Here is a 27,537-nt window from a genome sequence, read left to right as displayed (position 1 = left end):
CTTTACTCTCACCCCCTAAAGTAATGAAGTTGAGGAGAGTGGAGATATGATGAGCCAGAAAAATAAGAGCTTTTTTCCCTGGAAAATTTTGGGGTCAAACATTTTTTTTTAAATCATGATTTAATTGTTTTAAATTTGGAATTTACTCATTCAGATAATTTCTAAAAAGTATGTAAAAGAAATGTTTTAATATTAAACTATACATAGTATTTACTTAATACATAGATGAGCAGACATAGTACAGTAATCTTTTAAATATCAAGGCTTTAGTGAACTTTTTTTTTCCTTTAGGACAAGCTTTCTTTTTTGGGAGTTGGAAGAAATTAGTGTCTTATTTGTCTGAGGGTCTATTCTTGTCAACTTTTTATTTTGAGATCGATGAGTAAGTGTTGCCTTCCTGAGGAGACCTCAAACACACACAACATTGTTTTCAAAGTTTTATCACGAATTTGATATCTTCTACAAGATTCACACATGGGCTAAAACAAGTATGAGACGTGAAATGGCTTCACGTTGTGACTACTGTCTTCCAAAGGTACAAGAAGAAAGTGAGGAATAAAATTGTAATGCTGAAACTCTGTAGTAAAAGTCGTCAGGATGGGGGTCAACTATGAAAAGGGTATCCTTCTTGAAAGCAGTAGCTGAAACCCTAGTTCACTGCAGAACCTTCTGTTCTTGAGGATGCCTTCTGAGTGTAACTGTATAACTCCGTATCTGTGTTAGGGATACTTTGGCCAGCAAAATTTGGCATCTGAATATGGCTTTTCGCCATACTCCTCACAATTGGTATTATTTTATATTAATTATATTAAACACTTTGTTTTAAATACTCTGAAATTTTCTCTCTTTTAAAATATGGAAGAAAGAAAAATAACTATTAAAATGGAGAATGTCTTCTCATTCATGTTGTTGCAAATCACTAGAGTTCGAGGTTATGTACAAAAGGGAAATAAAGATAAAAATTGCTAATATGGACTACACACATAGAGCTTGATGTTAAGATTGTACTTTTGCCTCGGAATATAGGCTGGAATTCTACCAAGCATATTTTCCTTACAATATGGTTTCATTTTTCTACTTTCGGTAACATATGATTGAATAGAATTTTTGTTTGGAAATAAGATCGTTAAACCAGGAAATAAACTCCCATGTAAAAAGGTAAAGAAGCTTATCTTAATTTGGACAAGCTTTCTGTCTTCAGACAATAAAAACAAAGGGTCAGTGGAGAAATAACTAATCAGAATAGTTTTAAAAATGAGACTGATTCGATAGAGCTCCACATGGCAATATTGCAATGAATAACATATTTTTCCTCTCCTTCTATCTTTCCAATATCCTTTTTTGAAAATGAGTGCCTTTTGTATCTTCTTAGTACAGGGAAGTACACTAAATCAATAAAGATGATTTTTCTTTGTTTTGCTTTAATGTTGATAGTTTCTTCTTTCTTTAAAATTTTATGTAAGTATAGTTGGTATACAATATTACATTAGTTATATTAATTTCAGGTGTACAATATAGGGATTCGACATTTTTATACTTTACAGTGTGATCACCTCACTAATTCTAATAATCATCTGTCACTGTGCAAACTTATCACAGTATTATTAACTTTCAGTTTTTCACATCCCCTCCCCCTCCCCCCTACCCCCCCATATCCCCTCCCTTCTGTTAACTCTCTTTGGTCTTTGTCTTCTATTCTTAAATCTTCATTCTCTTCCTCTCTCTTTTTCCTCCCCATTTTCTCTTTCTACCAGCTTCCAAACTTATTGATGTAGATTCATTAAAAGTTAGAGTCTTGTAGAGCCATTTGAACTAAAATTAAAAGCATTTCAAAGCAAACTCAATAGAGATTTATATTATTACTTGCGTAAGTGATACTTTTAAGTGAAGCACATTTTTATGTTCTTAAATTAACAAAGTGGCCAGAAATCTTTAATGAGTACAAAATTTTTTATATTTTACATGTACTCAGTGGCAATGTTTTATGTCTGTAAAAGAGAGTATCCCTTAATTATATTGAGGGATAAAATGGGTGATGCTGATAATAAATATGGGAAATCGAAAAAGGAAGAGAAATTTAACTGTTGCTTTTTGCATACCCTGAGTTCCTTGTGGCAACATGTGAAGCAGTGAAGGAGAGTTTCATGTGGTCCTTTGACACTTCAGGAAAAATTTACAGTGAGATTCCTTACAGAGCCTGTTTGGTCAGGAGCTATCACACACCAGTTTTTAGCTCTTGCCACTTAGTGGTCAATATGGAACTTATTCTCTGGTGATAGAATGTGACAAGTGGGCATAATATTCTCAGGGCGTTGGCAGTTTCCATGAATTTGAGTGGAGAAGAACCAAATACTCGAGAATGGGGCCGGTTTCACTCAGCCTGTTGATTGAGTTGAGCATACTCTGCCAAGATTCTAGTGTGGAGTATTCTCAAAATGGTGAGTCTAAGCTGCAGGGCAGAGGACATACATATTAGGGAATAGAGTTGATATGTTTAGTGGGACCAGATCGTGGCAGGGCCTTCAGTGCTGTGCTAAGGATCACTCAGGCTTCGTCCTGGAAGCACTGAGAGCCACAAATGTTAGCAAGATATTTTAGAAATATTAATCTGGCAGCAGGAACTTTTGCCTTGATTGAAGACAAGTAGGTCTTAAAGTGTCTGTGAGGATGGGCTAAAAAGGGAGGGAGATAAGAAAAGCTATGACTGGACTACTAAAGGGTCGGGTATAAGGCTCTCGGTGATTGAGTTTCTGTATTCCTATTGGCATAAATGTCATTACTTTGAGGAAGTTTCCCCTGACAACCTTTCCCACTTCCATTATGTTGAATGTCCTTTTATATGCTCTTACCACATCCTGTATTTTTCCATTATAGCAGCTTATCACAGTTGGATTAAATTCTTCACTGTGCAATTATTATTTAAATGTCTCCTTAAGTAGACTGTGAGCCTCATGCTGTGAACGTTGTGTGCCTTGTCACTGCTTTCTGCCTAAGGCCTGTGAAGTAGTAGGTACTCAGTAACACCCAGGGCTCACAGGTGTGTGTGACTGAAGGCAAAGTGTGGAGTTGATGAAAGCTGAAGTTTTAAGCTGAAGGGATGGGTGAAAAGCATACTGTGGCCACTAATAGGTTTGATGAAGATAGGATGGAAGGTGACTGGAAAGTGAGAGGTGATGAAATTCCCCCATGGCATCTTCTTATATATGGTTAGAAATTTGAGCTTGGAATGTATCTCTTGGCTAAGGCTATAGCCTTCAGATGTATTTGTTTTGAGATAATAGTTGAAACAAAGAACTGAGTTCAGTTTGCTGTGGCAAGTGAAGATCATAAGGCCAGGGGGTTGAACTTGGGAGATGGCTTTAATTAAATAACAAAAGGAGAAACGTGAGTCATGGATAAAAATGGTATAAGAACCAAGAGGAGAAGGGGAAACCAGGAGAATTCAGTGCTTCAGAAGCCAATAAAACAGGGAATATTAAGAAGGTAGGTAGTGAAGAGTGCTGGAAACCACTGATTTGTTAAGGGATAAAAGAACTGAGAAAAATCAGTGCATTTGGAGATGAGGAATGCCCTTCGGGAGGCTGTATGCAATAGTTAAAGTGGCTACTGAGAGCCTGGAAGTGGTGACTATGGACAACTGGTTCTATCTAGTTGGACAGTGAAAGCGAGGGAGAAATGAAGAACAGTAGCTTGAGGAATAAGGAATTTTAAAACAGGAATATCTGTATGTGTTTGAAGGCATAGGAAAAGGTATCAGGTAAGGGAGAACTAGCTAGAGAGGCAGAGGAATGTGGGAAAGGTAGGAAACTTGACCCTCACAGAATGCTTCTTCTGGGCCATGCAAGGTGCTAGGTGTTTTATTATCTTATTTAACCTTTCACAGTAGCTTGTGAAGTAGCCATTAAGTGTCTCACTTTATATACTGGGAATTTCCAGCCAAGGTGGGTTGTGACTTGTGTTAAGTAAGCATAGGAGTCCAGATCTGCCTTTGCCCCTGGTCTTTTCCTTAGGAGTTTAGCATGAATGAGATATAGAGCAGGGTGCTTGGGGATGCTACAGATAGGCTGTGCCAAGGATATAGTGATGGGATCCATAATGCAGAGTTGTGTAGATTTCTTTAGATTTCTTCTGTGGCCTACAAACTAATGTGGAGAACATGGACAGTGGGGATGACTAACCCTGGGGAAGTTTAAGGTGGTGAATGATGGTTGTTAGGAGTGAAACATGGATGTGAAGGTCATTGGGGAATGGCTCTTTGTACTTGGAAGGGGGTGAGGGGGAGATAAGCAAAAAAAAAAAAAAATACGCACAATAAACACAGCTAGTATGATCCCATTTATTTCAAACCATATGTTTGTAGGTATGCATAAAGTATGTGTAAAGAAATGCGTAGTAGGATGGTTATCAAAATGGCATTTGGCAGTTATCTCATTGGGGTGATCACAGATGATTTATTTTACTTCGTATTATTTTTTGTATTTCAAACTATGTGTTTTTTACAGTTTTTTTTTTCTTTTTTGTTAAAGCATGTGTGATTTAAATAACCAGGAACAACAACACAGCTGCTTTTGTTGTGTGGAAAACAACTTGTTGAAAGAATTGTTTTTAGAGGGTAACTCAGAAGGATTAGAAATTTTACCCTTTGTTGACCTGGTGAGGAGCCGATTTGGTATTTTTTTCCATGATTTGTTAGTACTGCTAAATACAATGAGAAAGTCAGAGAGGTGAATCTGACAGACGGGCTCCTCAGTTAGGGCTCTTTTCTTAGCCTTTTCCTACCATACTCTCTTACTGGAAGTCCCAGTGACTCTCCGACTGAGAGATTTTTCTAACTGCAGGAGAGTGCCTGCAGTTTGCATGTGGGACAACCTGGAAGTGGTAGTAAGCTAATTAATACCCCCTGGAATTAGCCCTCAACCAATGATGGATGAGAGTTAGTGGGTAAAAATTCCAGCTTTCTTGCCCATGAGTAGGACACATCTGAAGTTTATACATAAAGGTCCTAAGGGTCCAGCAGACCCAACTCCACCTGCCCGTATCAGTGCATCTCATATTGGTTTCTCTTCCTATCTCACTTCCCACTTCTCTACCAGTGCTTCTTGGTATCACCTGATCCCACCAGTACTTGTCTCAGGGTCTGCTTCCAGGAGAAACCAAGTTAAGACAGGGTGCTAGCACTATTTATCTGCCTCTTTCCATGACTGTGGACCAAACATTTGTTGCCTGTTTTCTTGTCCACAGAGCACGAAACAGGCTCAGGAACCTCCCAGAAGTGGTATCTGATATGAACGCTCAATTTTTGTAGTGGTAAAATAGAAAATGGTGAATGTTGACAAAGAATTGCTTTCTTTCGTTTTCCCATTCTGCTCCTGAGGAACTTGTGACAAAATAGGCCTGACTCATAGCACTGCTTCACAAATGTGACATAGGCCAGTCAACAGGGCTGTAAGTAGCAAATTCCCTCACGAAGTTCTGTCTTTGAGCAACAGCGATCTTACTCACCCACTTCCCTCATCTGCAAGTCATCTTTCTGTTTCCTGAGCCAAATCTCAAAGGGCTTAAGAGGCTTTCCTATTTTACTCCCACAATGTAGTGCACATACTCAGTGGTTCACGGCTTTGCAGCTGTTGTTGAGGGCATGTGGTAGATTTCATTCTTAATTAAAATACACATGAAATTAGCTGTGTGGACCTTCTGGCTGAGGGCTAAGTGGACCCAACAGCAAACTGGGACATTGTTGGAGTGAATGTGAACCCCTGGATGTTAGTGCCTCTCTCTGTGGAAGAAAAGCACATAGGGAAGCTGCTTTGGAAAATAACCTTGTAGGCAGCAGGCATCCCGTGCAGACTTTCTCCCTGCACATCCCTGGGCAAGTTTCCTGGGATGAGGTATCTCAGGCAATGTGACTTGTTTACGTGAGGCCAGGGATGGGAACTTGGAGATCATTCTTGACTGAAAGGTTCTTAGGGAGAGTCCACTGTCATCACTTGGGGGCCATTTTTTGATGTTTTTCGTTTTCTCCTTCTTTTCCTCCTCCTCCTCCTTCTCTTTCTTCTTTTCTTCTTTACAGAAGGAACTCCCCTGTCAAAGTGTTTTTAAATCACTGGAATGTTCTAACACAAATCTTAGTTTATGCCTAGAAAACCATTTATAAGATGAGTGGTGATTTGGACTAATAGGAGTAGCATGACATAGATATCAGCCAAATCTCATTGAGAACATGACCTTGAGGAAGCAAGAAAGAATTATAGGACCTAGATTCAATTTCCAACCAATTTTTTGGGCAAGTCATTTACTCTCATCTTTTAAATAAAGTGGTAGTACCTAGCTCACAGAGTTGTCAAAGATTAAAAAAATTTTACAAGCACAGTTAAAACCATATAGCACCATGTAAGCTTCATTGCTTATCTCAGTTGGATTTGGATCTGCATTTCAAGAAAGCATCATTCTAGGAGATCATAAACTTCAGCTCTTTTTCTGTATAAAATAAATATATCGTTATGTTTTCCTTTTGCTGTATGTATGTCTTTATAAGTTTTCTCAAATTATATTTTTGGAATATATTGAAATATAGAACATGAATGAATAAATTAAATGAATGAATGAATGAATGGGTCAATCTGTAAAGGTATCAAATCCAACACCGCTAGTAAACACTAACTAAACGTGCTAAGAAAACAGTCAGAAGGTTTTAGTTTGTGTCTTTGCTTTAAAAATGGCGCCATGTTCTGTGAAATAATTGAACAGAAAAAATATAATTCTATTGTCTCTTTTCCCAGTTCTGCCTTAAAATCATTAATTCTTTCAAATGTATGAGGCAGAAGTTTAAAAAGAAGACTAATGAATATAAGAATGTCTGTTATTAACATTCTTCAGAAGTGAGTGGCCCTAACCAGAGTACAATGCTCTTTTGGTAAACCCTGCTTCCTGTTGAAAAGAAAGAAAATCACATCATCAGCATAATAGAAGAATAAATCAGATGCACATTTTCTCGAAGACTGATTTCCCCTTCTTTTGCCTGCTTCTTTTTGCTGTTTGCACTGTCTGCACCTGCTGTCATCCTCCCACTCGGGGACTGAACTGTATAGACCTCAGGATGAGAGATACCTTCACTGTTTTGACCTCAAGATGAGAGAGAGCTTCACTGTTTTGACTGTCACCTGCTCTGAAGGGCTTAGTCAGTGGCCTGGGGAGAATGAGGGAAACATATTCTGAATTGGGGTTCTCATGAGTAGACCTGTTTACAAAGGTTTGATTTCTACTTAACCCCTTCCAAAAGATTGAGAGCATGCTTCTGGATGCAATTGGAAGCCAAACTTTTTTCTTGATGGTGGAGAAACATACAGCTCTACTACCACTAGCAACCTAATGAAATGATTTTTCATAAGGTCGCCAAAGAGGGTTTCATTTAAAATCTGGGACTTTACTCCAAAGGCCCAGATACTTAAATTCATTAGCCATTTCAAAGAGGCATGTAGTAAACAGGAAGTGCTCTAATGAAATTGGGCATACAGTGTCCACCTCAGGACCCAGGTCATGTGAGATTTGAATAGTGTTTTGTAGACATTATAGACAGTGGTGTATTAGGAATAAACTGAATGGGGATGAAAGAACAAAATTATTCAAAGAAATAGCCCTGAGGGAAAGTAGTGACAGGCAAAAAAAATCAGTGGATGAGTTGTTTGTTTGTTTGTTTGTTTTTTTAAGAAAAATGCTTAACTAGCCTGTGAGTATCACACAAGCATGTTTAATTCCAAACATCTGAACCCAGTGTGCATTTTCAAGCATGGCGGGAAATGAGGATAGGTCAAATGGAAAAATAAAAGCTTAAAGTTGGATTTGGCTAATTAAAATAGTACATTATCAATTTCTGAAATAAAACTGACCATTTTGTTGGTTTCATCTTGGTTTCATTCAGCTCCTGGCTAAGTACAAAAGCTTGCAATGGGATAAAGTACTGCGGCTGGAGGAGGTACAGGCCAAACTAGGGGTCAGCCTGGAAGAAATGCTGTTAATCACAGAGGATGCTCTTCACCCTGAACCCTATAGCCCCGAAGAGGTCTGCAAGTGTCTGGGAATTAGCCTGCAGGAACTCCGGACCCAAATCCTGAGTCCGAACACACAAGATGGTGAGTCTGCTGGAGAAAGGAAGGGCATAGATTGCTTCCTCACTCACAACTGGAAGGTTTCCAACTTCCACTCTGATCTTACTGATTTTGAAGCATGCTTGAGGAAATCTGGAGAATGTGTGTGTTTTGGCAAACTTAATCACCTAGATTCTTGGCTTCATTAAATTTATTTATTCATTCATCAACAAACATTTACTGGTCTGCTATATGCTAGGTATTCTGGCTAGGCAAAGGTGAATAATATATGGTACCTGCCCTCAAGATGTTCATAATCGAATAATCTTCTCTTTTTTATCTTTTTGTTCTTACCCATGTTTCTGATGATTTTACTACTTATATAAAAAAATCTAGATTCGAGAAGTGCTTATAATTGTCGTAGAACAGCACTCTGGGACACCAGGGAGTCTTCGTTGCTCAGGTTGAAACATTGCTCAGGTGGAAGCTTTTTCTATTTGCCTGCTGCTTTCAAGTAATTTTGTTTTTATACTAGTATCATCAGATACCAGAGATGGAGGCCAGGTAAAGTTTGGAGGTACAGGATGGAGCCTTGGAGTTGCTTTTCTTCTTAGAAGTAAAAGTTGTCTACTTGTGGGAACTCAGTGCTGGGGCCAGAGACATCTAGCTAGGATCCAATAGTCTCTTTAGGTAGAGTTGGGAGGGCAGGAGCTTAGCACAGAGATCAGCCTCAGAGCCCCATTTATCACATTCAGTTTAGCTCTACAGTTCATTATCGAGTGCCTGCATTGGATTTGCCTGCCAAGTAATGTCTTAAAGGCTGCAACTACTGACAGCTTTAGAATAAGATGAAGGAATCATTTGAGGGCAGGGAGAAGGTTTTGGTTTCCAACACTGTTAGATCCTATTTAATTTGATGAACATTTATTGAGTCTCTAGAACTGGGATGAGCAAAATAGCCTATAAGCTTATCAAACTTGCCACCTGTTTTTGTAAAATAAACTTTTGCTGGAACGTTGCCATGATTGGCTGTGGCTGCTTTTGCACACCAGCAGTACAGTTAATTAGTTGTGACAGAGACTGAATAGCCCATAAAAAGACTTAAAATATTTACTGTCTTACTCTTTGCGGAAAGAGTTTACAAACCCCCACGCCAGAAAGGCAATAGACCGTAGGGTAGCCAAACTTCCTGGATTAGGATCTCGGGCTTCTTTCCTTACATGATTTGTGACAGTCATCTTAGTTTTACTGTGAAATAGGCATAATAGGAATACCTCCCTTAAAGGAATAATCTGTATAATGTGCAAAGAACAATACTTGCTAATGGAGATGCTTACAAATGTTAGCTATTTTGTTATTTCTCCTTCTCCCTCCTCTTCCACCTCCTCTAGGCTCTGAGACTGAGCCTTAGGAACACAGAAATAAACACAACATGGTTCCATCCTCAAGGAGCTGACAAAGTAGTAGTAGAAACAAGTAAGAAAAAGCTGATCCAGATAAGAGTATGATTGTGCTGTTGGAGGTGTACTTAGGTCGAGGAAGACGAGAAAAGACAGAAGTCAGAGGTGGCTTTACCAAGGAGATGACAACCACATAAAAGTTAGAGAATAAATAGAAATTTCCTAGATAGACAAGCAGTCAGAAAGACTTCTAGGCAGACAAAACAGCAGGTACAGAGGTAGGGATGAGTGAGAGAGGATTACATGTCCAGAGAACTATTGATGTGTTTCTTGAAAATGATGTGCATAGTGATGAGTGAGATATATCATGCTGAGTTTGTAGATTAGATAAACCCAGATTACCAATGGCCTTGTTAAATACTTTGTGCGTATTACATAGTTAATGAAATGTTTATTTAATGAAGGTGTTTGTTGATATGGCAAGGCATCTAAAGAACCTGTAAAAATCCAAACTATATAATTAGATTTGGGAAGAATCAAAGGCAAAGAAGCCTTAATAGACACTGAGGATATTTACTGTCAAATGATCTTAAAGCTGTCATTTCATGGTGTCACTTCTTAGTTCAAAACCCTTTAGAGCTTCACCATTACCTCATTGCCTAAACTCCTTAACACAGATGTTAAGTTTTTACTCATTTGGCCCTCTCTCTGTTCTGTCCTGACTCCATGTTGAACCCATACATGCTCATGTGGATATGTGTTGTCTTGGCTGAACCATTCCACTTATGAATTGCATCTTGGTCTTGCCTCTAGGCCTTTAATCCTAAATATTGTTGTCCTTTTCTGACTGGAACTTTCCTCTTTTATGAAATGCAGTTCTTACCAATCTTAAAGGCTCAATATAATTTTTATCTTTCCTGTACACGACACCCTCCTCAATCTATAGACTCTTCTTTTCTCTGTACCCATGTTCCTTTTTCTCTGCCTCTGCCTGTCTTTTCTCCCCCTCTTATTTTTTCAGTATGTTTTGAATAAGTTAATTTCCTAGAGAATCTTAGAAAACACAAAGAATAATTTGCTAATCCTAGTACATGCATTGCTCTTTATGTATATATTTAATTTTTCCCCCTGAAAAATAATGATTACATTGTTTTTGTAAAAATTATGCATGGTTAATCTTACCTCTTTATTTAGAATAACTTCTCTACTGACTTACTTGCATTACTTTCTATAATTTATATGTTACATTTGCACTCAATAAATCTATGTTGAACGAATGAATGAATACATTTTGTAATTCTGTCATCTCCAAAGGGTTTCCCTGTTTGCTTCTGGAATAAATTAAAAAAAAAAAAACTTTGAACAGAAATTTGTGGGATTCTAGAGTCTCCTAGAATAATGTCACTTGATTTATTCTCTGGATCCAGCCATCTGACCTCAGCCAAATTTCCAGCTGAATTCTCTTGGCACTAATCTTTAATGTTAGGGATCAAAATCCTTGCCCTTATTCCTTCTGAGTTTGTGCTTTTGTTGGTCTAAGACCTTAAGCAAATGTTTCTCTTAACCCTTTAGAAGATGTAGTTCTTATTGAATGTGGCACTGCACTTAGATTGTATGAATGGAGGCAAAGATGACATATGCCCCCAGCAGAGGACTTAGGAGGATGCCACTACCCCTTTATTCCAGGTGCCTGTCTATGCTTTAACATACTCAGTTTTGACTTGAACTAATTTCCCCATCATGGAAATCCATGTCTTTCTCAAAGGGATATGGAATTCAATGTTATTTCAATGCTAAAATTGTTTTCCTTCTTTACTGCATGTGAGCTTGAGTTGGGAGATGTTGACCTTGAGATGACAGTGTAGGGAGAGATGTTTATAATCAAACTGTGGCTTGCAGCCTCTGCTAAACTAGCCAGACTTCCAAAGGCCCATGTGCAATTGATTTTTTCTCTTTCCAAATTTCTAATAGACTTAGAAATGCTCAGAGGCCATTAAAATTAAACACACATACACAGACAAAGCAAAATCCTCAAATCCTTTAGACATTGTTTAGAATGGCCACAGTTCACCACTAGGAACTGGCTAGGAATAATTTAAGGATTATATGTTGGGCCTTGCCCACAGGTAGGAATTATCTAAGGGTGTCGTGTAATATCTGGGTTTCTAGAGGCTCAGGCTGATTTGGGAGGGATATTTCCTTAAGTGTGACCCAACAGGAAAAGATGAAGCTGTAGTCAGAACCAGGAGAGATGGGCACATGCATCTAGCACAGGAGATAAGTCAAGAACATACACTAGAGGATAAACAGAGGAACCCATGAAAAACTAAATGGAAACTGAGCTAGAGAATGAATGGGTCAGATGGTTTGGAAGCTAGTTTAAGAAAGGGATAATAGGATTCCTTTTGAAAATACCCAGATTGTGTTCTGTGTTGTGGTGGCCCTGCCTCTCAGATGCACTATGCTGAGCTGGACACGAATCTCATTGCTTGGATTACCAACTTTTCCTGTGACCATATGTTGACACAATACTGGCCAGTTGCTGACTAATTTGTTTGGATCCTGTGATCTCCAAAGTCACGAGTGATAATTACAGCTTTTGAGCAAGCACAGGGCACAGGCGTAGACTGCTCTTTAGGAGGGCATCTTATTCTCCTAAAAAAAGAATAAAAGAAAGGAAAAAAACCTCAAAACTTGTTATTTACTTTATGGTTTACACATTACTCTTCACTCGTATTGATTTTAATCTCGCAGCAACCCTGGGGCACATGGTTATCTTCATTTCACAGATGAGAAAGACAATCAGAAGTGACAATAGACATGAAGTGGGAAAGAGCAAGCACAAGCTGGAGCTCATGAGGGTGGACGGGAACCAGACTCCTACCTTCTCAATCTAGGCCTCCAACTTTGATGATACTGGTGTCCTGCAGGAGAAATTAAACATGTACCTGGCCCAAGAGTCAGAGAAGCTGAAAGAAGAGCCAGTGGGACCTGGGGCTGCTATGGACCTAGCTGCTGCTCCATGCTAACAAAGTGAAGCAGCAGATAAGTGACAATGTATATGAGCTGCAGTGGCACCTGGTGCCCCTGCATAGACCTTTGAAGCATAAAAAATATATGCCTCCCATCATTCCTAATATTTTGTTTATTTCCCCTGTATGTACCTGGTCTCCTGACCTTGTCAACTATCTTTTTCACCCAGCTGCCTCCTTGGTCTTAGCACCGCTGGCTCTCTTGGGCTGCTCAGCTCTGACCACTACCTTGGTCCCATCCTTGCTAGCCTCCTTGGCCCTGACCCTGTAGTCCTGTCCACCTCCTCAGCCCCAGCTGCCTCTTTGACTCTGTCCTTGCTGGTCCTGCCATTCATGGCTGTCTCAAGGGAAGGAAAGGAAAGAAAAAGGAAAAGGACAGTTTCTAAATTTTTAAATATATTTTTTTTCCTTAAGTCCAGGATATATGACTTGACATTATTCAGTATTCCTTTTGCTTGAATGTATTATGGATGGATCTCTACCTTCTGAGATATGAACTTATCAAAGGGACAGCCGTAAACTTATTAGACATTCTGCTTTGAATAAAATGAAGCTTCTGCAAATAGGAGGATAGCCGATGTCTCTTGGGTACCCTGTTGTCCGTCTGCTGGTTTGGATTAGGAAAACGCCTTCTATAGTCTTCAACTATTTAAGAGGCCACAATCTTGCCTTTATTCTCTTCTCTTTTTTTTTTTTCTTTTGCTACATTTGCTTTTGTTTTCATATTTTTAGGTGTCTATATAAGTAAATATCTTTGTGTACAAAAAGCTGCTTTTCTTATAGTTAAGTATGTTTACTTTGGTCAAAGTGATTATCTCCTGTATTGGTGTGTTCAAGCTGATTGTGCTTCAGTAACAAATAATTCCAAAGTCTCGGTGGCTTGACCGAACTTCATTTCTTCCCCACAATGCATGTCCTATACAAGTCAGTAAATGGGAGTGTTCACTTGAGACACTCAGGGACTTAGGCTCAGGGGGTGGTCCATCATTTGTCCATAATCATGTGGCCGGAGGAAGGGAATGTTGCTAATTGTTCCCTGGCTCTTAACATCTTCCAGAGAGTCACACTGTCATGCCCATTCTCATTTCATTGGCTCAAGCAATTCTTGCGGACGTGATGAACTTCAAAGGAGTGGGGAAGTGCAGCCTGTCTTAAGATGGATGTGTTAGAACCGGAACATTTGGAAATAGCCCTAATGACAACCACACTTCCCTGGGCTTTGTGGCTATGACTCTCGTCCCATCAAATCTTGGTGATACTGGTGAGAACCAGTTAACTTTCTTATGTAAAAATGTGAAGTTGACATTCTTGCCAGAACAATGAATATTGTTCTTGACCAAATACCAAGTTCTTTTCACTTAAAAATTAGACATACCATGACCTCTTTTTATGTTGCACATTTCTCTCATATTGGCATTTTATCTGCACTTTGGTGAAAGCCTTCTTAGTTCTGGTGGCTTGTCATTTTCTTCCATGGTATGTAGAGTTCACATAGTCTCTTTTCAGGAGACTATCATTCTAGAATCCTAGTTCATGGTCCAGGAAAGCATCTCCTTCTGTTTGATGTTAGTTGTTCATTTCCTAGGCCTTCATTTATTTATATTTTCCAAAGTACCTGGCTTCAGGTGGAAGCTTTAAGAACTTCTAAATTAGAAACATGAACCTACTTCCAATTTGTCTCCATGTGCGTCAGCAGATGTGAGTAACTATGCATGGATCCAGTGACTTTTAGCAAGTTATTGCCAAATACCAATAGTAATGATAGCAAAAAAATTATGATCCATTGTATCTGTATAGACATTCACAGTTTCAGCCTCATGAGATCTCAGTCGATTGTCACTCATGCTGTAGATTTTCAGATGAAAACATGACAGGGCACCACTCTACGTTCGGGGCAGAGATACTACATAGTTTTTAAAAATTTTCGAGGCAGATGATTCCCCATGTTGTCTTTAGGAGGGAATGGGATGGGAGAGACTACAAGAATGAACACCCTTAGTGCATTAGGACCTCTAATGTTGGGAAACCACTTTTCTATCAAGGGCCACCAATGCAACAGCAAAAAGACCAGAGACCACCTACATAGGGAAGTAATATAATTTAGTTTTTTAATAGGAAGCTATAAAATGTTCCAAGAACAAGGAATATAAAGTTCTACTTGATTAACATAAGAAATAGCAAGATGCATGCTTCATTTCTGTATTTTACTCTTGTAGGGGAATGGGGACAGAAAGATGAAAATTAAAAGGGAAAGCGTCATATGGACAAAGAAAAGGGGAAAACCAGTTTGATAAAGGGGGAGAGTCTGATGTGTATACACACTGCTTGTTTATTGAGAAGCACATGAATGCAAACACAGAGAAACCACAAATAAACTCATGCCCGTGTGCATTCACTTTCCACCTTGGCCCCTGGAGAACTGCATGAACCCATTTGTAATCATGGGCTTCTGTGAAATAGCGGCATCCTCATTTATCTTTTCAGGATATCATCAGTTATAGTGTAAGCACCTCAAGAATAGGGATATCTCATTAGATGTTTATGAAAATGAAACATTTCATCTTCCCTAATTCTACACCACATTTTGGAAAGTCCAGGTGTAGTGTAGGCATACTGTCTTCAATAGTTGCCATGAGGAGATTAAGAGGAGGTCCATATTTAGCACATGAGACAGAGCTCCCTCGTCCCTGGTCCCCCCTTGTTCAGTGCCCAGGTTACCTGGGTCTGCTCCAGTGCATACCTTTCAAAAGCAGACTCTGGGCAACAGCCTATGTAATCTAGTTGGGTCTTTCTGCACAGCAGATGAGGTAGCTTCTCACTTAAACTATTGTTGTAATTTGGTAAACTACTACTTGTTGATCATATTGGTGAATAAATGAGTAATGTAAATACATAAGTGTTACATTTTTATTCCTTTATATTACAAATTCTTGATTGAGGGCAACAATTTGAACACTGTGCTAGGGACTATGCATTAGCAATCAGTAAAGCCAGGATAATCCTTGACCTTGTTTATCATTTTGTGGGAAGACAACAATAAAATAATTACTAATGTGTTCTGATAGAAACATACTACTTATTTCACATATAAGCACTGATTTTTTTTGCATCCTCTTTGGTTTCTTACATTTTTTTCTGCCTTGTAATTTAATGAATAGAAGAAAGCAAAGACAAGAACTCATTTCCCTTTATGTTAAAATACCAGGACAGGCCAGCTCTAGGCAAGAGTGACATTGTTTTCTATAGTCTTCATTCATCTCGGCATTGACCAAGACTCCTTCTCAACTCCCTAGGCTCCTTTTGAAATGACTTAAGATTGTCTGCTCCTTTCACTTGTTCCAAGAACAAAGTTTTAGGGAAGTTCTAGGAAGTTAATGGGAAAGTAGTTTCCTCGAGAAAGAGGAAAACATAAAATCCGGGTCATCCAGGAGACAACTTCAGATTCTTTCTTTGCTTATGAGATGGGAATGAGAAGGTGCCATTTATTGAGAAACTGCTACATTCAAAACACTCTATCAGGTCCTCAGGGGCTATAAAGATGAAGGTAGCACAGTCTTTGCCCTCCTAAAGCAGTGTGTGATAACTATAATTAGGAGAGAGAACATAGAAATTGGTGACTGGAACGTTCTCAGAGAGCTTCATGGAAGAGGTGGCATCTGGGCTGACACTGAGAGAGATTTGGGCATTGCAAACTAGTCTGTGTAAGATATCAGTGCTGAGCCTCTACTCTTGGACAACCAGTGATGGAGTAAGGTATCTGCAAGCAGCAGTTGGCACAAACACACCATAAAAGGTAGGAAAGGATTAAACACATTTAGAAGACTTTGTGTGTCTTGATGGATTGGAATGAGTAGGCCCTCATTTACTTGACAATGGAAAAATATACCAGTGTTTGATGCAATCAAATATTTGGGAATGCCACTATTAAAATGGTGGTTCAGGAAGTTGATTATGGCAGCTGTATACAGGTTGGTTAGAAGTGAGAGGGGTACCAGTTAGAAGGTAGAACAATTGTTCAGACATGGATGATACTAGAGTATAGAATGAAAAGGAAGGGAGCAATGGGCTCAATCTTGTCATTTGAATGGCTCTGGAGTTAACGGGAGCTTAATATTTTGCCAGAGTGTAAAATGCAGGTGATGGTGACTATGGCAGCGTGAGGCAAAGTTTCCAAGGTCAGAAGAGTAGAATTTATTATGACACAGACAGTGCCACTGAGAAATGGAAGCTAATACCATGGTGATGGGGGAGCATTACTTTCCACGGACAAGATGGCATTATGCTGTGGATTTGAAAATATTCGCAAATGCCTATTGGAATGTAGTTTTCCATGGAGGAATGTGGTTTGTGTTGAAAGTACATATACATTTTTTTCATCAGTGGTTTTGCTTTTAAAAGCAGGTAGTTAAAGATTTTTTTCCCCCCTCTTAAATGTAAAATGCTAATTCAATTTAGTCTTTGCAGCATGGGAATGGGAAATTAATGTGGCTGAAAACAGCAGTTTATTTTTTGTGGGTTTGACCATTTCAGAAACTTCACATTTATGAAAAATATTATTGCTAGAAAAATAAATTTGAAACCACAGTCTAACTTCAATGAAGATTGTATTGTGTTTTTTCCATTCTTCTGCTTCAATACTCCTAGGATTCTATGCCTCAGAACAGGGACTTATTATAACTTTGTTGCATAGGAAAACAGAGGACTCCGGAGTGGATTCTGAAGTGGTTTTTTCCATCTACCTCTGGATTGCTGTTCTTGGAAACCAACTCTTGGTGTAGCCCAGTGGAGCTTTTTGTTTGGAGAGAAATTGGCCACTGGCGTGCAGCTATGTGATTGTGCAAAGGCCGCTAAAACCACAACTGCTTTTAGCCCCTCACCCAAACAGTGGGAAAGTATTTGGGGGTATGAGCATCCTCAGAAGACTAATTATACATTTACATGATAAAGATTTCCAATTCTCTCAGACTGGCATATTTATTTATTTTGTTTTGATTAATTATCCTGAGATGAAGTCTTTACCCAAGATAAGTCTGATTCCCAAAATATTTATCATGTTTTAGCTTGTTAGCTGGAAATCGTGCTCTGCATTCTTCCATCTCCATACAACCTTTATGCAGTTTAGCGATATGAAGCTACTTGAAGAAACTCACTGTATTGAGAATGAAGGAGACCATGGTCCAGCTCTACTTTGCCATCCTCAGACTGACCCTGAGAATAGATGGAGAGCCTCGCTTTAAGTAGGCCATACACAGTGTTCAGAGAAATCATCAGTGAAGGAGACTTGAAATTCAGTCATGCAAGGGAAGCTGGGTGGTCGGTCTAGAGATGAGAAGACTTAAATGCTAAGAGTTGTGGTATTTCATTGCTGCTGCAGACAGGTGCCATAGTTTTAGCTACCTAGATCCAGGCCCCTCTCCTAGGGAAATCTCTGGCCTTGTGCCTGTTGGTGAAAGGGAGGGTCTTGCCTCCTATAGTGGAAGCTGAGGGGTGAGATTGCTTCTCATAGGTCACTTGTCACCTGGGGGTGAGCAAGGGTCCTAGGCTCATACTGGTGCCTTGGCACATTCTTATGTCTGGGGCTTTGAGTCTAAAGAGGCACAGGGTTCATTGACAAAGTATTTAGAGTCCAATGTCACATCTGGACTTGTGGAGAGACAGCCTGTGTTGCTCATTGCCTGCTTCTCTTGGCTTCTGACCACTTTCTGCCTGCTGTTCTTGCATTCTAATAGAGAATAGAAATAGAAATATGTAATCCTAATTGTGCAAGCTCCCTAATATCTTTAAAATAAATTCCTTTTTGATTAAGGAAGTCTGTATAGATTTGTTGTTTACAAACAAGAATCCTGAATGATATAATGGCTATAATGGTTTCTTATTTCTAGCTGGAATTCTTAACCTGGATTCAAGGATAGCTTTATGGAATCTGTGTGTATGCTGTGCTACATATAGAATTTTGGATATTTGTGCATTGAGATGAGGAAGAGGGTCTACAGCTTATATTCGATTCTCAAAAAGTTTTGTAACCCTAAAAAAGCCAAGAACCACTTATCTACAAAATACAATTTAAAGATCTTACTTAAAAGCCCTCAGGATTTGGCCTCTGCCTACCACTTCGATTTTCTCTTTCACTGTGTCTCCTGTTATTTTGCTCTTCATCTTCATTTTTTGCTCCAGACACCTCAATGTACTATGGATTTTCTAAGAGCACCTCATGGTTTTTAATCTCCACGTCTTTTCTCATAACGTTCCTCTGTCCTTAAGTTTCTAATCTTTTTCTTTGCTCCTTATCCCACCTTTTAATTAGTTTGCCGGACATCTGCTCATCTTTTAAGCCTTAGCTGGTTTCACCTCCTTCATGAAGGTCATGATCACTGTGCCCTCATGATCACTGTGCCCCTTGGCCCACCTGATTTAGCACTGCCAGCAGTCCATGTCAAGCTAGCCTCTGTGTGAGCGTCTCCTTTGTTTTCTTGGGGCATTCTCCAAAGGCACTGTGCTGCCAAGACATATCTTTGTGGAGAAGTTAACCCCGCTGGGGACAATACTCAAACAACGGGCATGTTTATGGATAAATGCTCCAGCTTTCCTGTTCTCTGATGAGCCATTTCTGAGGCATCTTCTTCTACATGGTTCTTCAGAGAGACCCCGAGCAACTGGGTCCTGGTTATCCAGGGGTGACTTGCTTAGTAAGTACTCTTTATTGACTTTTCTCATTTCCTGTCTCACTTTCCTTCCTCTTTTGCTGCTGCTTCCTGGATGCCTGCTACCCTGCACTCAAGTCTTTGTGTCAGGCTCTGTTTTTAGGATAACCCAGATCAGGACAACCTCTTGACTTTGTGCCTCTACTTTAGCTATGAGCAATTGCCTTAGCATCCGTTGCCCTTCATTTTTTCTTATATCAAGATCTCTCTCTAGTAGATTATTCTTTATTTATTTTTAAAAATTTAAAAATGTATTTTTTTATTGTGGTAGGAACACTTAATATGAAATTTATTCTCAACTATTTTTAAGTACTTTTAATACATTGTTGTTGACTATAGGTACAGTGTCATATAGCAGATGTGTAAGGCGTATTCATCTTACTTAACTAAAACATTATTCTTGTTGATGAATAACTCCTATTTTTCCCTCCCCTATCCCCTAGTAACCACTATTCCAGCCTTCGAGTTTATGAATTTGACTGTTTTAGTTATCTCATATAAATGGAATCATGAGTACTTGTCTTTCTGGGTCTGGCTTATTTCACTCAGCATGATGTCCTCAAGGTCTACCCATGTTGCCTATTGTGGAATTTCCTTCATTTTTCTTTTCTTTTAATTTCCTTCATTTTTAAGTTCCAGTAATATTTCATTGTTTGTATATACTGTATTAAAAAAATTTTTTTTCAATCTTGGTTGAAGAAACTGAAACTTTAAAAGTTCAAAAACTCGCTTAAGAGCAATCAACTAATAAGTTGCAGATTAGGATTTGAGATGGCTTTTTGAAATCTCTACTCTTATACATAATGCTACCTAAATGGTTAAGACAATTAAAAGAAATGTTCAATTTATGAGTAATAGAGACAATTAAAAGAAATGCTCAATTTAGGTAAGGAGAAGGCCTCTTTTCTTTCAGGGGTATCATCACTTGGGCACTACATTTTCTTTATCTATTCATCTGTTAATGGGCACTTAGGTTCCATATCTTCCATATCTTAGCTATTGTGAGTAGGGCTGCAATGAACAGGGGAGTGCTAATATCTCTTTGAGATACTGATTTCAATTCTTTTGGTTATACTTTACTCAGAAGTGATTGCTGTATCATGTAGTAATTCTATTTTTATTTGAGGAGTCTCTATACTGTTTTCCATAGTGCCTGCACTATCTTGCATTTCCACCAACGTTGTGCAAGGGTCGCAGTTACTCCATATCCTTACCAACACTTGTTGTCTTTTGTTAAACTATTACTTCTTGAAAGTAAAGAGCTTCATTGTTATTCTCTCAGAATTAAAACTGGCACATAGTAGATCCTCATCCTTATGTAAAAAACATAAAACATGAGAGCTTTCTTCAGATTGCTCAACAGCTGTCTTATGTTTATGTAAGTCTGGGGAGCAAAACTAAGACCAAAGAGTACATGTTACAAGAAGATAGACCTTAGTTCAATACAGAGCTATCGATGGACCGAAGGGAGGTGACATTTGTTAATAATGGTAATAGTGCTCATTATGGCATGATGACCCACTTGGTTTGCCCACTCTTCTCTCTCTATCCAAGAGTTCCTGTTATACAGAGGTTAATGGCATAAGAGCCCACATGCAGGTACCTGTAGGGACCAGGCAGGCACATACACTAGTGAGGCAGGCTGAGCATCAGAATGGTGGGAACTGTGTAGAAATAAAGTGTGTGTGCCATGTTTAGAAGGGGTAGCTGCTCCTCAGCTCCAGCCAATTGTTGCCATGCAGTGTTTCAATGCTGCCAAACATTTCAGTATTTCAAGGGAAAGCAGCAATCCAGATTCTTATGCAAAATTTAGAATTTTAGTATGTGGATCAAGAAAACATCACTGTGGCTGGATATGGGTCATGGGTTCTTAGTTTTCAACCTTTGTGTAACGTGTGTACTAGACGATGTTAAGATCTCAGATGTGAGGACAGCCTCCTCGAGAGGCTACCCCAGGTTCTGCTTAGTTTGCTCTCTTCAGGCTAATGCACACACACTGCTTGTTCCCAGCCTGGGCCTTCGGCCATGTTGTCTTTGCAGCAGGGAAGCTTTATGGCTCAGGCCCTTCTCCCATGACATTTCTCATTCTCTTCTTCTCCCACCAAACCCTGTCTTCAGAGTATATACCTTCAGCATTTCCAGCACTTGGATATTGGCTGCAGTTGGTCACTGTCCAGTGGTTTCATATTTTGTTTTATTTGTTTAACTGAGTCATAAATTCCTCAAAGCAGGGGCTTCTATTCCACGTCTTTCTTGTCATTTGGAGCATGGTGTGGGACACACAGCAAGTGTTCAGTAAGAACTATTGATTGACTGTTGCTAGATGGCTATCTTACTCAGTGCTTTTGGCATCACTTTTAGTAGAAGATAAGGTAATGATGAGGAGGCTACTAGCTCTTGAGTGCAGAATTTAATAAATGAGTAAGGCTCTTTCAGAGATTTAATAGGAATGGCCTCCATCTATTGTTGACCTGCTGCTCTCAGAGCTTTTATGAGGAAAATGGTGCCCAGTGTGTTTCTTCTGTCATGAATTCTTTCTCATTCTTTCCCACCAAAGTTACAACAAAATAATCATTTATTTGTGCCCTGGTTTAGATTCATTGACTAGAGATGGGTTCTGATAATTAGCTATGTAGCCATCCTTTTAAGGTAGAAGTGAGTAGGTTATCTTTTTGTTACAAAGATTGCCTGAAAGAAAGAAATATATATTTTAACTGGTTATGATTATCTATTTTCTGTTTCTTCTCTTTTATGTGAAACATATTTTGTTTGTTTTAGAAATCTTTTTTCCCACATTTGTGAAGAATAAATATAATATAAACAATTCTGTCATCTGTGATGCTGGATGTTAGGTACACTTTAGACACTGGAGTTTACTAATTGTCTCCAAATCTTCTTTTAGCAAACTATTTCTGATTTTTTTGGTGAAGGTGCTAGTAAGCATCGGTTGCCAAAATAATGTCTTCCTCATTTGCTGTATTGCTTTTGTCCCACAATTGTTTATTTAGCAAAGTTTTGGTACAGTTTGTTACAAAGAACTGAACCATTCATTCAATAAACATTTATTGGGTCCCTACTGTGTGCTAGACCCTATTTTAGCTGCTGAAGATACAATAGTGAAGAAATTAGACAAGGCCCTTGATCTCTCAAAGCTGAGCCTATAGTGGTGAGAGATAACCACGAACCAATGAACAAATGAGCACATGAGAAAACTGGATGGTAAGTGTTGGGAAAATAAAATAGGATGGAGAGAATGTGTATGTGAGGGATTTACTCTAGACTATATTTGAGGAAAGGTTTCCTTGAAGGTATGACATCTGAGATGTGGATGAGATGTGGATACGAAGCAGAGACCAACCAGGTCAAGGTCAGGGGGAAGAGCATTCCAGGCTAATAAAACAGCTACTGTAGTGGGCCTAAGGCAGGCGCCCTTGTGGTGTACTGGAGGCACAAGGAGGAAGTCAGAGGGAAGCAAAATTTAGAGCTATAATGGAATCATTATACAAGTGAATTTATTCAACATCTTTTATAGTTTAAATGTATATGGCCATGATCATTTAGACCTCAGAATGTATGTCATAGATACCATTAGTATCAATAATTATTTAAGATTCACTTTTGAGAAAGTCAGCATTCTAAAGTCTGTGTGATACATCCTGCTTTGAAACCTCAGACTTCCCATGGATAAGATTGGACACTAGTAATATTTTAGGAAAATGTCACCTGGTATTATATTCTTAATTTGAATTTGACACAGAAGAAATCATGGATGCAATTAAGATAGTAAGAAACAACTTCCTTCATCCTTTAATATAATAACTCTTCCCAAGGATTATAAGAGTTTATAGACAGATGAAGCACGTGGTTTTAAAGTTAATTGGACAGGGAAGAAAGCTGTTATGGACAGTTTCAGGTTTTCTTGGATTTTTTTTGGTATCCGTACAGATTTTTTTGGTATGGTAGCAGAGACCTGATGAGTTGCCAGTACATAACAAGCCAGAACCCTGGATCCAGAGAGCATTTGTGGTGTACAGCCAATGCAGAACTGCTTTCCCTCCCAAAGGGTGGTCTCCAAATCTGTCGTAGCCTTTGGCAAGATGTTTATATCACAATTGAAAACAGATGCCCTTTTGGCCCTTCTCCCTGTTGTCTGAGTTACTACTGTTCGGGGGTGTGTGCCATGGTGATCTCTCATGCACGTTCAGGATGCCCAGCAAGAGTTCCCATTAGACATTCCTATTCTGAAGTCCTGCTGTGAAACACTGCAATACACTACAGACACAAGGTGCCAGGTTCGTGAGGTCCTGATCATATCTTCAGTATGTTCTATATGTTTCTCGTCACAAGTCAAATCTTAAGGTTTAATATAAAAAAATATTTCGCCGGACAGTTTCTACTTTAGAATATTTAATCCTAAAAGACTGTGTAATCCTAACGGAAAACCAAAGAATACTCTTCCTGATGGACTATATTCAATTCTATTACAGGATAAGGCCCTAAAATGTGCTTATATTGTATGTATAAGACATTAAGAATCTAGAGTATCAAAAAAATCACTTTAAATTCTTGATTAAAAGAGATTTATTGGATGTAGTGACAAAATATAATGTGTAGAGATTTTGTTTGGATCCTGGTGTAAATCAACTAACATTTAAATGACAACTGGGAAATGTAAATACAGACTGAATATGAGATGATATTAAAGAATCATTGGTAATTTTGTTAGGTGTGATAATAATATGTAAGAAAATATTTTTATTTTATAGAGATGCACACTTAAATATGTAGGGAGGAAATGTCACATCTATAATTTATTTTAAAACACTTCAGCAAAATATCAATGGAACAAATATGGCAAAATATTAATAATTGTTCAATCTAGGTGAAGGGCTCTTAGAGTTCACTGTAGTATTTTCTTCACTGTTCTGTATATTTGAAAATTTTTATAATTCAGAGTTCTTTTTTAAAATCTTTGCAAATCAGAGTATAGTAGTGATTTGTCAGCTAAATAGCACTACTTTAAGATTGTAGTGGATATTGCTTTATTGTGCCTTTTGTGCTACAGTCGTAATAGCAGTGGACCTGGAAACTAGATGATTTCTTCATAAATGGGACATTATAATAAAAATGAATCAATATTCTCTCCTCACGCCCCACCCCCATCCCCACTCCCATGTTCTTATTTTGTTAACTTGGCTTATGATTATGGGAAGTGAAGTAGTTCAAAAGCAAAACTGAAATGCATGGAATCCTAAAGCTGGTATTTTAAACATTTTGTTTCAACCTCAATTGAAAAAAAAAGAACAATCTTAAAGTACAGTTACCAAAGTTATTTTCCTTCTTTTCAAAATGTATATATTTACAACCTAGATTATATCAACATATGTCAAATTATTAACTTGTCTCAGGTATGTACATGCCAGATAATGGCCTACCTTTTTCCTTCTCTGTTCAGAGATTTTGAGGAGTTATTGTTAAATCTACCTATGCTTGCTCTTTAGACAGTATGTTTTTGCTGACAGTCTATGTCAGTATTGGGTATTGGTAAAAGTATTTTTACCTTGGGATATTTTGATACCCAGACTCTAAATATTCTCATTTCCCTTGAAGTTATTGGTGGACATAACAAATTCATACTGCAGTGTGGGCTAATTCACACATGACTTGGCTACTGAGGAACAAAACATGTTTGTTTTTATTCCCAACTACATTTAACTTGTAAGTCCTTTTTTTTCTTATTTTTCCTCCATACTTGGCATCAGTAGTTGCAGATTCAGTACCAAAGGAAATCTTGCTGCCCCCTCTCCTCAGCCTCAACACTAGTAAGCTGTGAGCACGGGCACCTCATTTTCTTTAAAGCCACAATGCCTATATGGAGACATCTTAATTTTGAACTTGGATTAAAAATCAAGTCCTAATCATATCATCATCAACACCAGACACCCATCAGAGCCCCTGTCATGTAAGGCGCTGCTGAAGGTGCTATGAAGTAAAAGGTTGTAGTTGTGGAATGCATGGAACTAGAAGACTGGGTTTCTGTCTCAGCTGTTAGCTTTGTGGAGATAGGAGAAACCATTATTCTGGGAAGTACATGATAAGCACCCAAATGAGTGCCATGGACTTCAAGTGTGGTACACATTCAGAGTCAAGATATAGTTTCCAGCCGGGGCCATCATGGCTTCATGGAGCATGTAAAATTTAAACTGTACCTTTCAGAAAGAGATATATTTTGACAGGGAGAAGAAGGGCAACAAACTATTTCTCTGTGGACTAATGCATATACTCAGAGGCAAGGAGTGTTTGGGTAACTACAAATAGGTGAGTTTGGCTGAAGGGAAGAGTTCCTATTGGGACTGTGCATGTTGAGTGCAGGAATTTGGATCATGGTAAACACTGGAGAGGCAGTAAGGGTTTTGAGTAGGAACATAAGTAGGGCTGTGTGTTAGGAGCTCAATCTGACAGTGTTGACCTTAAAGTAGATTGCAGGGCAGAGAGATTAGGACAGGAATATCAATTGGGTGATTGCTGAAAAATAGTTTATATGGGAAAGGGAATAAAAGTGTAAATTTGGGTAATGGCAGTGAGAATAGAAGGGAGGGATGATTATAAGACACATTGTAAAAGAATAACTGATGACTGAATTCAGGTCCTTTTTGAAAAAGAATAGGAAAATTCACATGAACTTGCATCATTTCATTGATGCAAGCAGTTACAGTTAACAGTTTAATATATCTAACATGGCTCAATTGAGAAACTTTGAAAGAAAACTTTTAATTATTAATTTATAGAAAAGCCTCACACTTATAAATACTAAACTTAAATCTATTGATTGGTTCATAAGTGGAATGTATAAGCACTTCTGAAAAACTAGTAATAGTTTAAGAGAGAAGAAACTGGAGGTAGAGCCTGGAGGAGACAGTTGTGTAGAAAAGGCTGCCTTGAAAGGATGGTCAGTGTCCTTCAGTGGAGAGACAGAGCCAGCTCCAGGTGGCTCTGCTAGGAAGGAGCTGGCAATAAATCTGCTGACCTTACTTTTCTCCCTTCTCTCTCTTGCTCGTGTTGTCCCTTTGTCCAATCTAGGTGGCAAGGGAACTGGCTGGTGTAATCCATACAGGTCAGCCTCTTGGGGGGCAGGTAGCAGGGTGGGGAAGGGCAGAGAGTAGCACTGGGGTGCAAACAAAAGGTAACAGTCACAGTTAGCTTTCTCTTTACAAAATATAACAATGTGGGAGAAGGCTTGGAGGAAGTTCTTCAAAGAATAATAAAATGGTAGAGCTGGAAGGTTCCTGAGAAGTAATTCTCAACCTCATTTTAGAGATTGGGAAATAGTGCTCTATAGAGGTAGTAACTTGGGGACAGCTGGGTGTCACAGAGCTGAGAAGAAATGACAGACCTTTCGATTCTCAGCCCTGGCTCTTTCCAGTGGGCCAGGCAGCTGCCATATATTTTCCAGAATTTTCCCAGACCCACCACACCAGCTCAGCCACTGTTCAGCACAGGTAAAAAAGTCTCAGTTGTTATTCAAGGGAATGTGTAAATAGTATAGCCATAGTCAGAGTCATTGTGCATAGTATGGAAAATACAGAAATGTGTCAAGGAGAAAATAAAATCACCCATAATGTACCACAGAGGTAATGACTGTTAATATTTTGGTGCTTTCTTATAATTTTTAATTATAAGAAATATAATTATGCATATATATGTATGCAAAATTAGTATCAATTGTACCTATGGTTTTGTATCTTGCTTTTTCACTTAATAATGAATAATTTCCCATGTAGTAAATTGTGTTGGAATCTGAGTTTTAATAGCAGTAATATTTTTTTTAATATATGTAGTATAATTTAAAATGTGTTTCTTGTTATTAGATATCTGGATTGTTTCCTTTTTCTGTTATGATAAATAATGCAGGATATATACAGATATATGTATATATATGTGTGTGTATATGTATATGTGTATACACACATATATATACACATATAAAAATAATTGTGGTTATCTCTAGGATGCATTTTTATAAATAGAATTGCCAGCATAAGCATTTTCACTGGTCCTTTCTGGTGGGTCACACTGAAAAGAATTTGGCTCTGGGGTCAGATGTCCTGATCTATTCTTCTTCTGTCACTTTCTGGATGTGTGACCTTAGGTGCGTTACTTCATTCCACTGAGCCTTATTCTCTTATCTGTTAAACCAGGATCTTCCCTCCCATCCCTTCTTCCCCATTCTGTGATGAGGACTCCATGAAATAGTACCTTTAAAGTGCACAATACGTGTTACCTCTTCCCTTCTATGAGAGGAGTCAGTTTGCACACACGT

General features: G+C 38.6%; 1 protein-coding gene across 4 annotated transcripts in view; it reads left to right on the top strand.

The window, feature by feature from the left end:
• The window catches only part of GALK2 (galactokinase 2), a 105,649-nt gene that overhangs the window by 70,649 nt on the left and 7,463 nt on the right, over positions 1 to 27,537 (top strand). For all 4 annotated transcript variants that reach the window (XM_006920379.3, XM_025038972.1, XM_025038971.1 and 1 more), the window contains one exon: positions 7,919 to 8,129. In XM_006920379.3, the coding sequence (XP_006920441.1) occupies positions 7,919 to 8,129 (211 nt within the window). The remainder of the gene's footprint in view (positions 1 to 7,918; positions 8,130 to 27,537) is intronic.

This window comes from Pteropus alecto, unplaced genomic scaffold, assembly GCF_000325575.1.
Source record: "Pteropus alecto unplaced genomic scaffold, ASM32557v1 scaffold86, whole genome shotgun sequence".
NCBI classification, from domain to species: Eukaryota; Metazoa; Chordata; class Mammalia; order Chiroptera; family Pteropodidae; genus Pteropus; species Pteropus alecto.
Note: the sequence above shows the minus strand (reverse complement) of the source record. Positions and strands in the feature narration are given on the sequence as shown.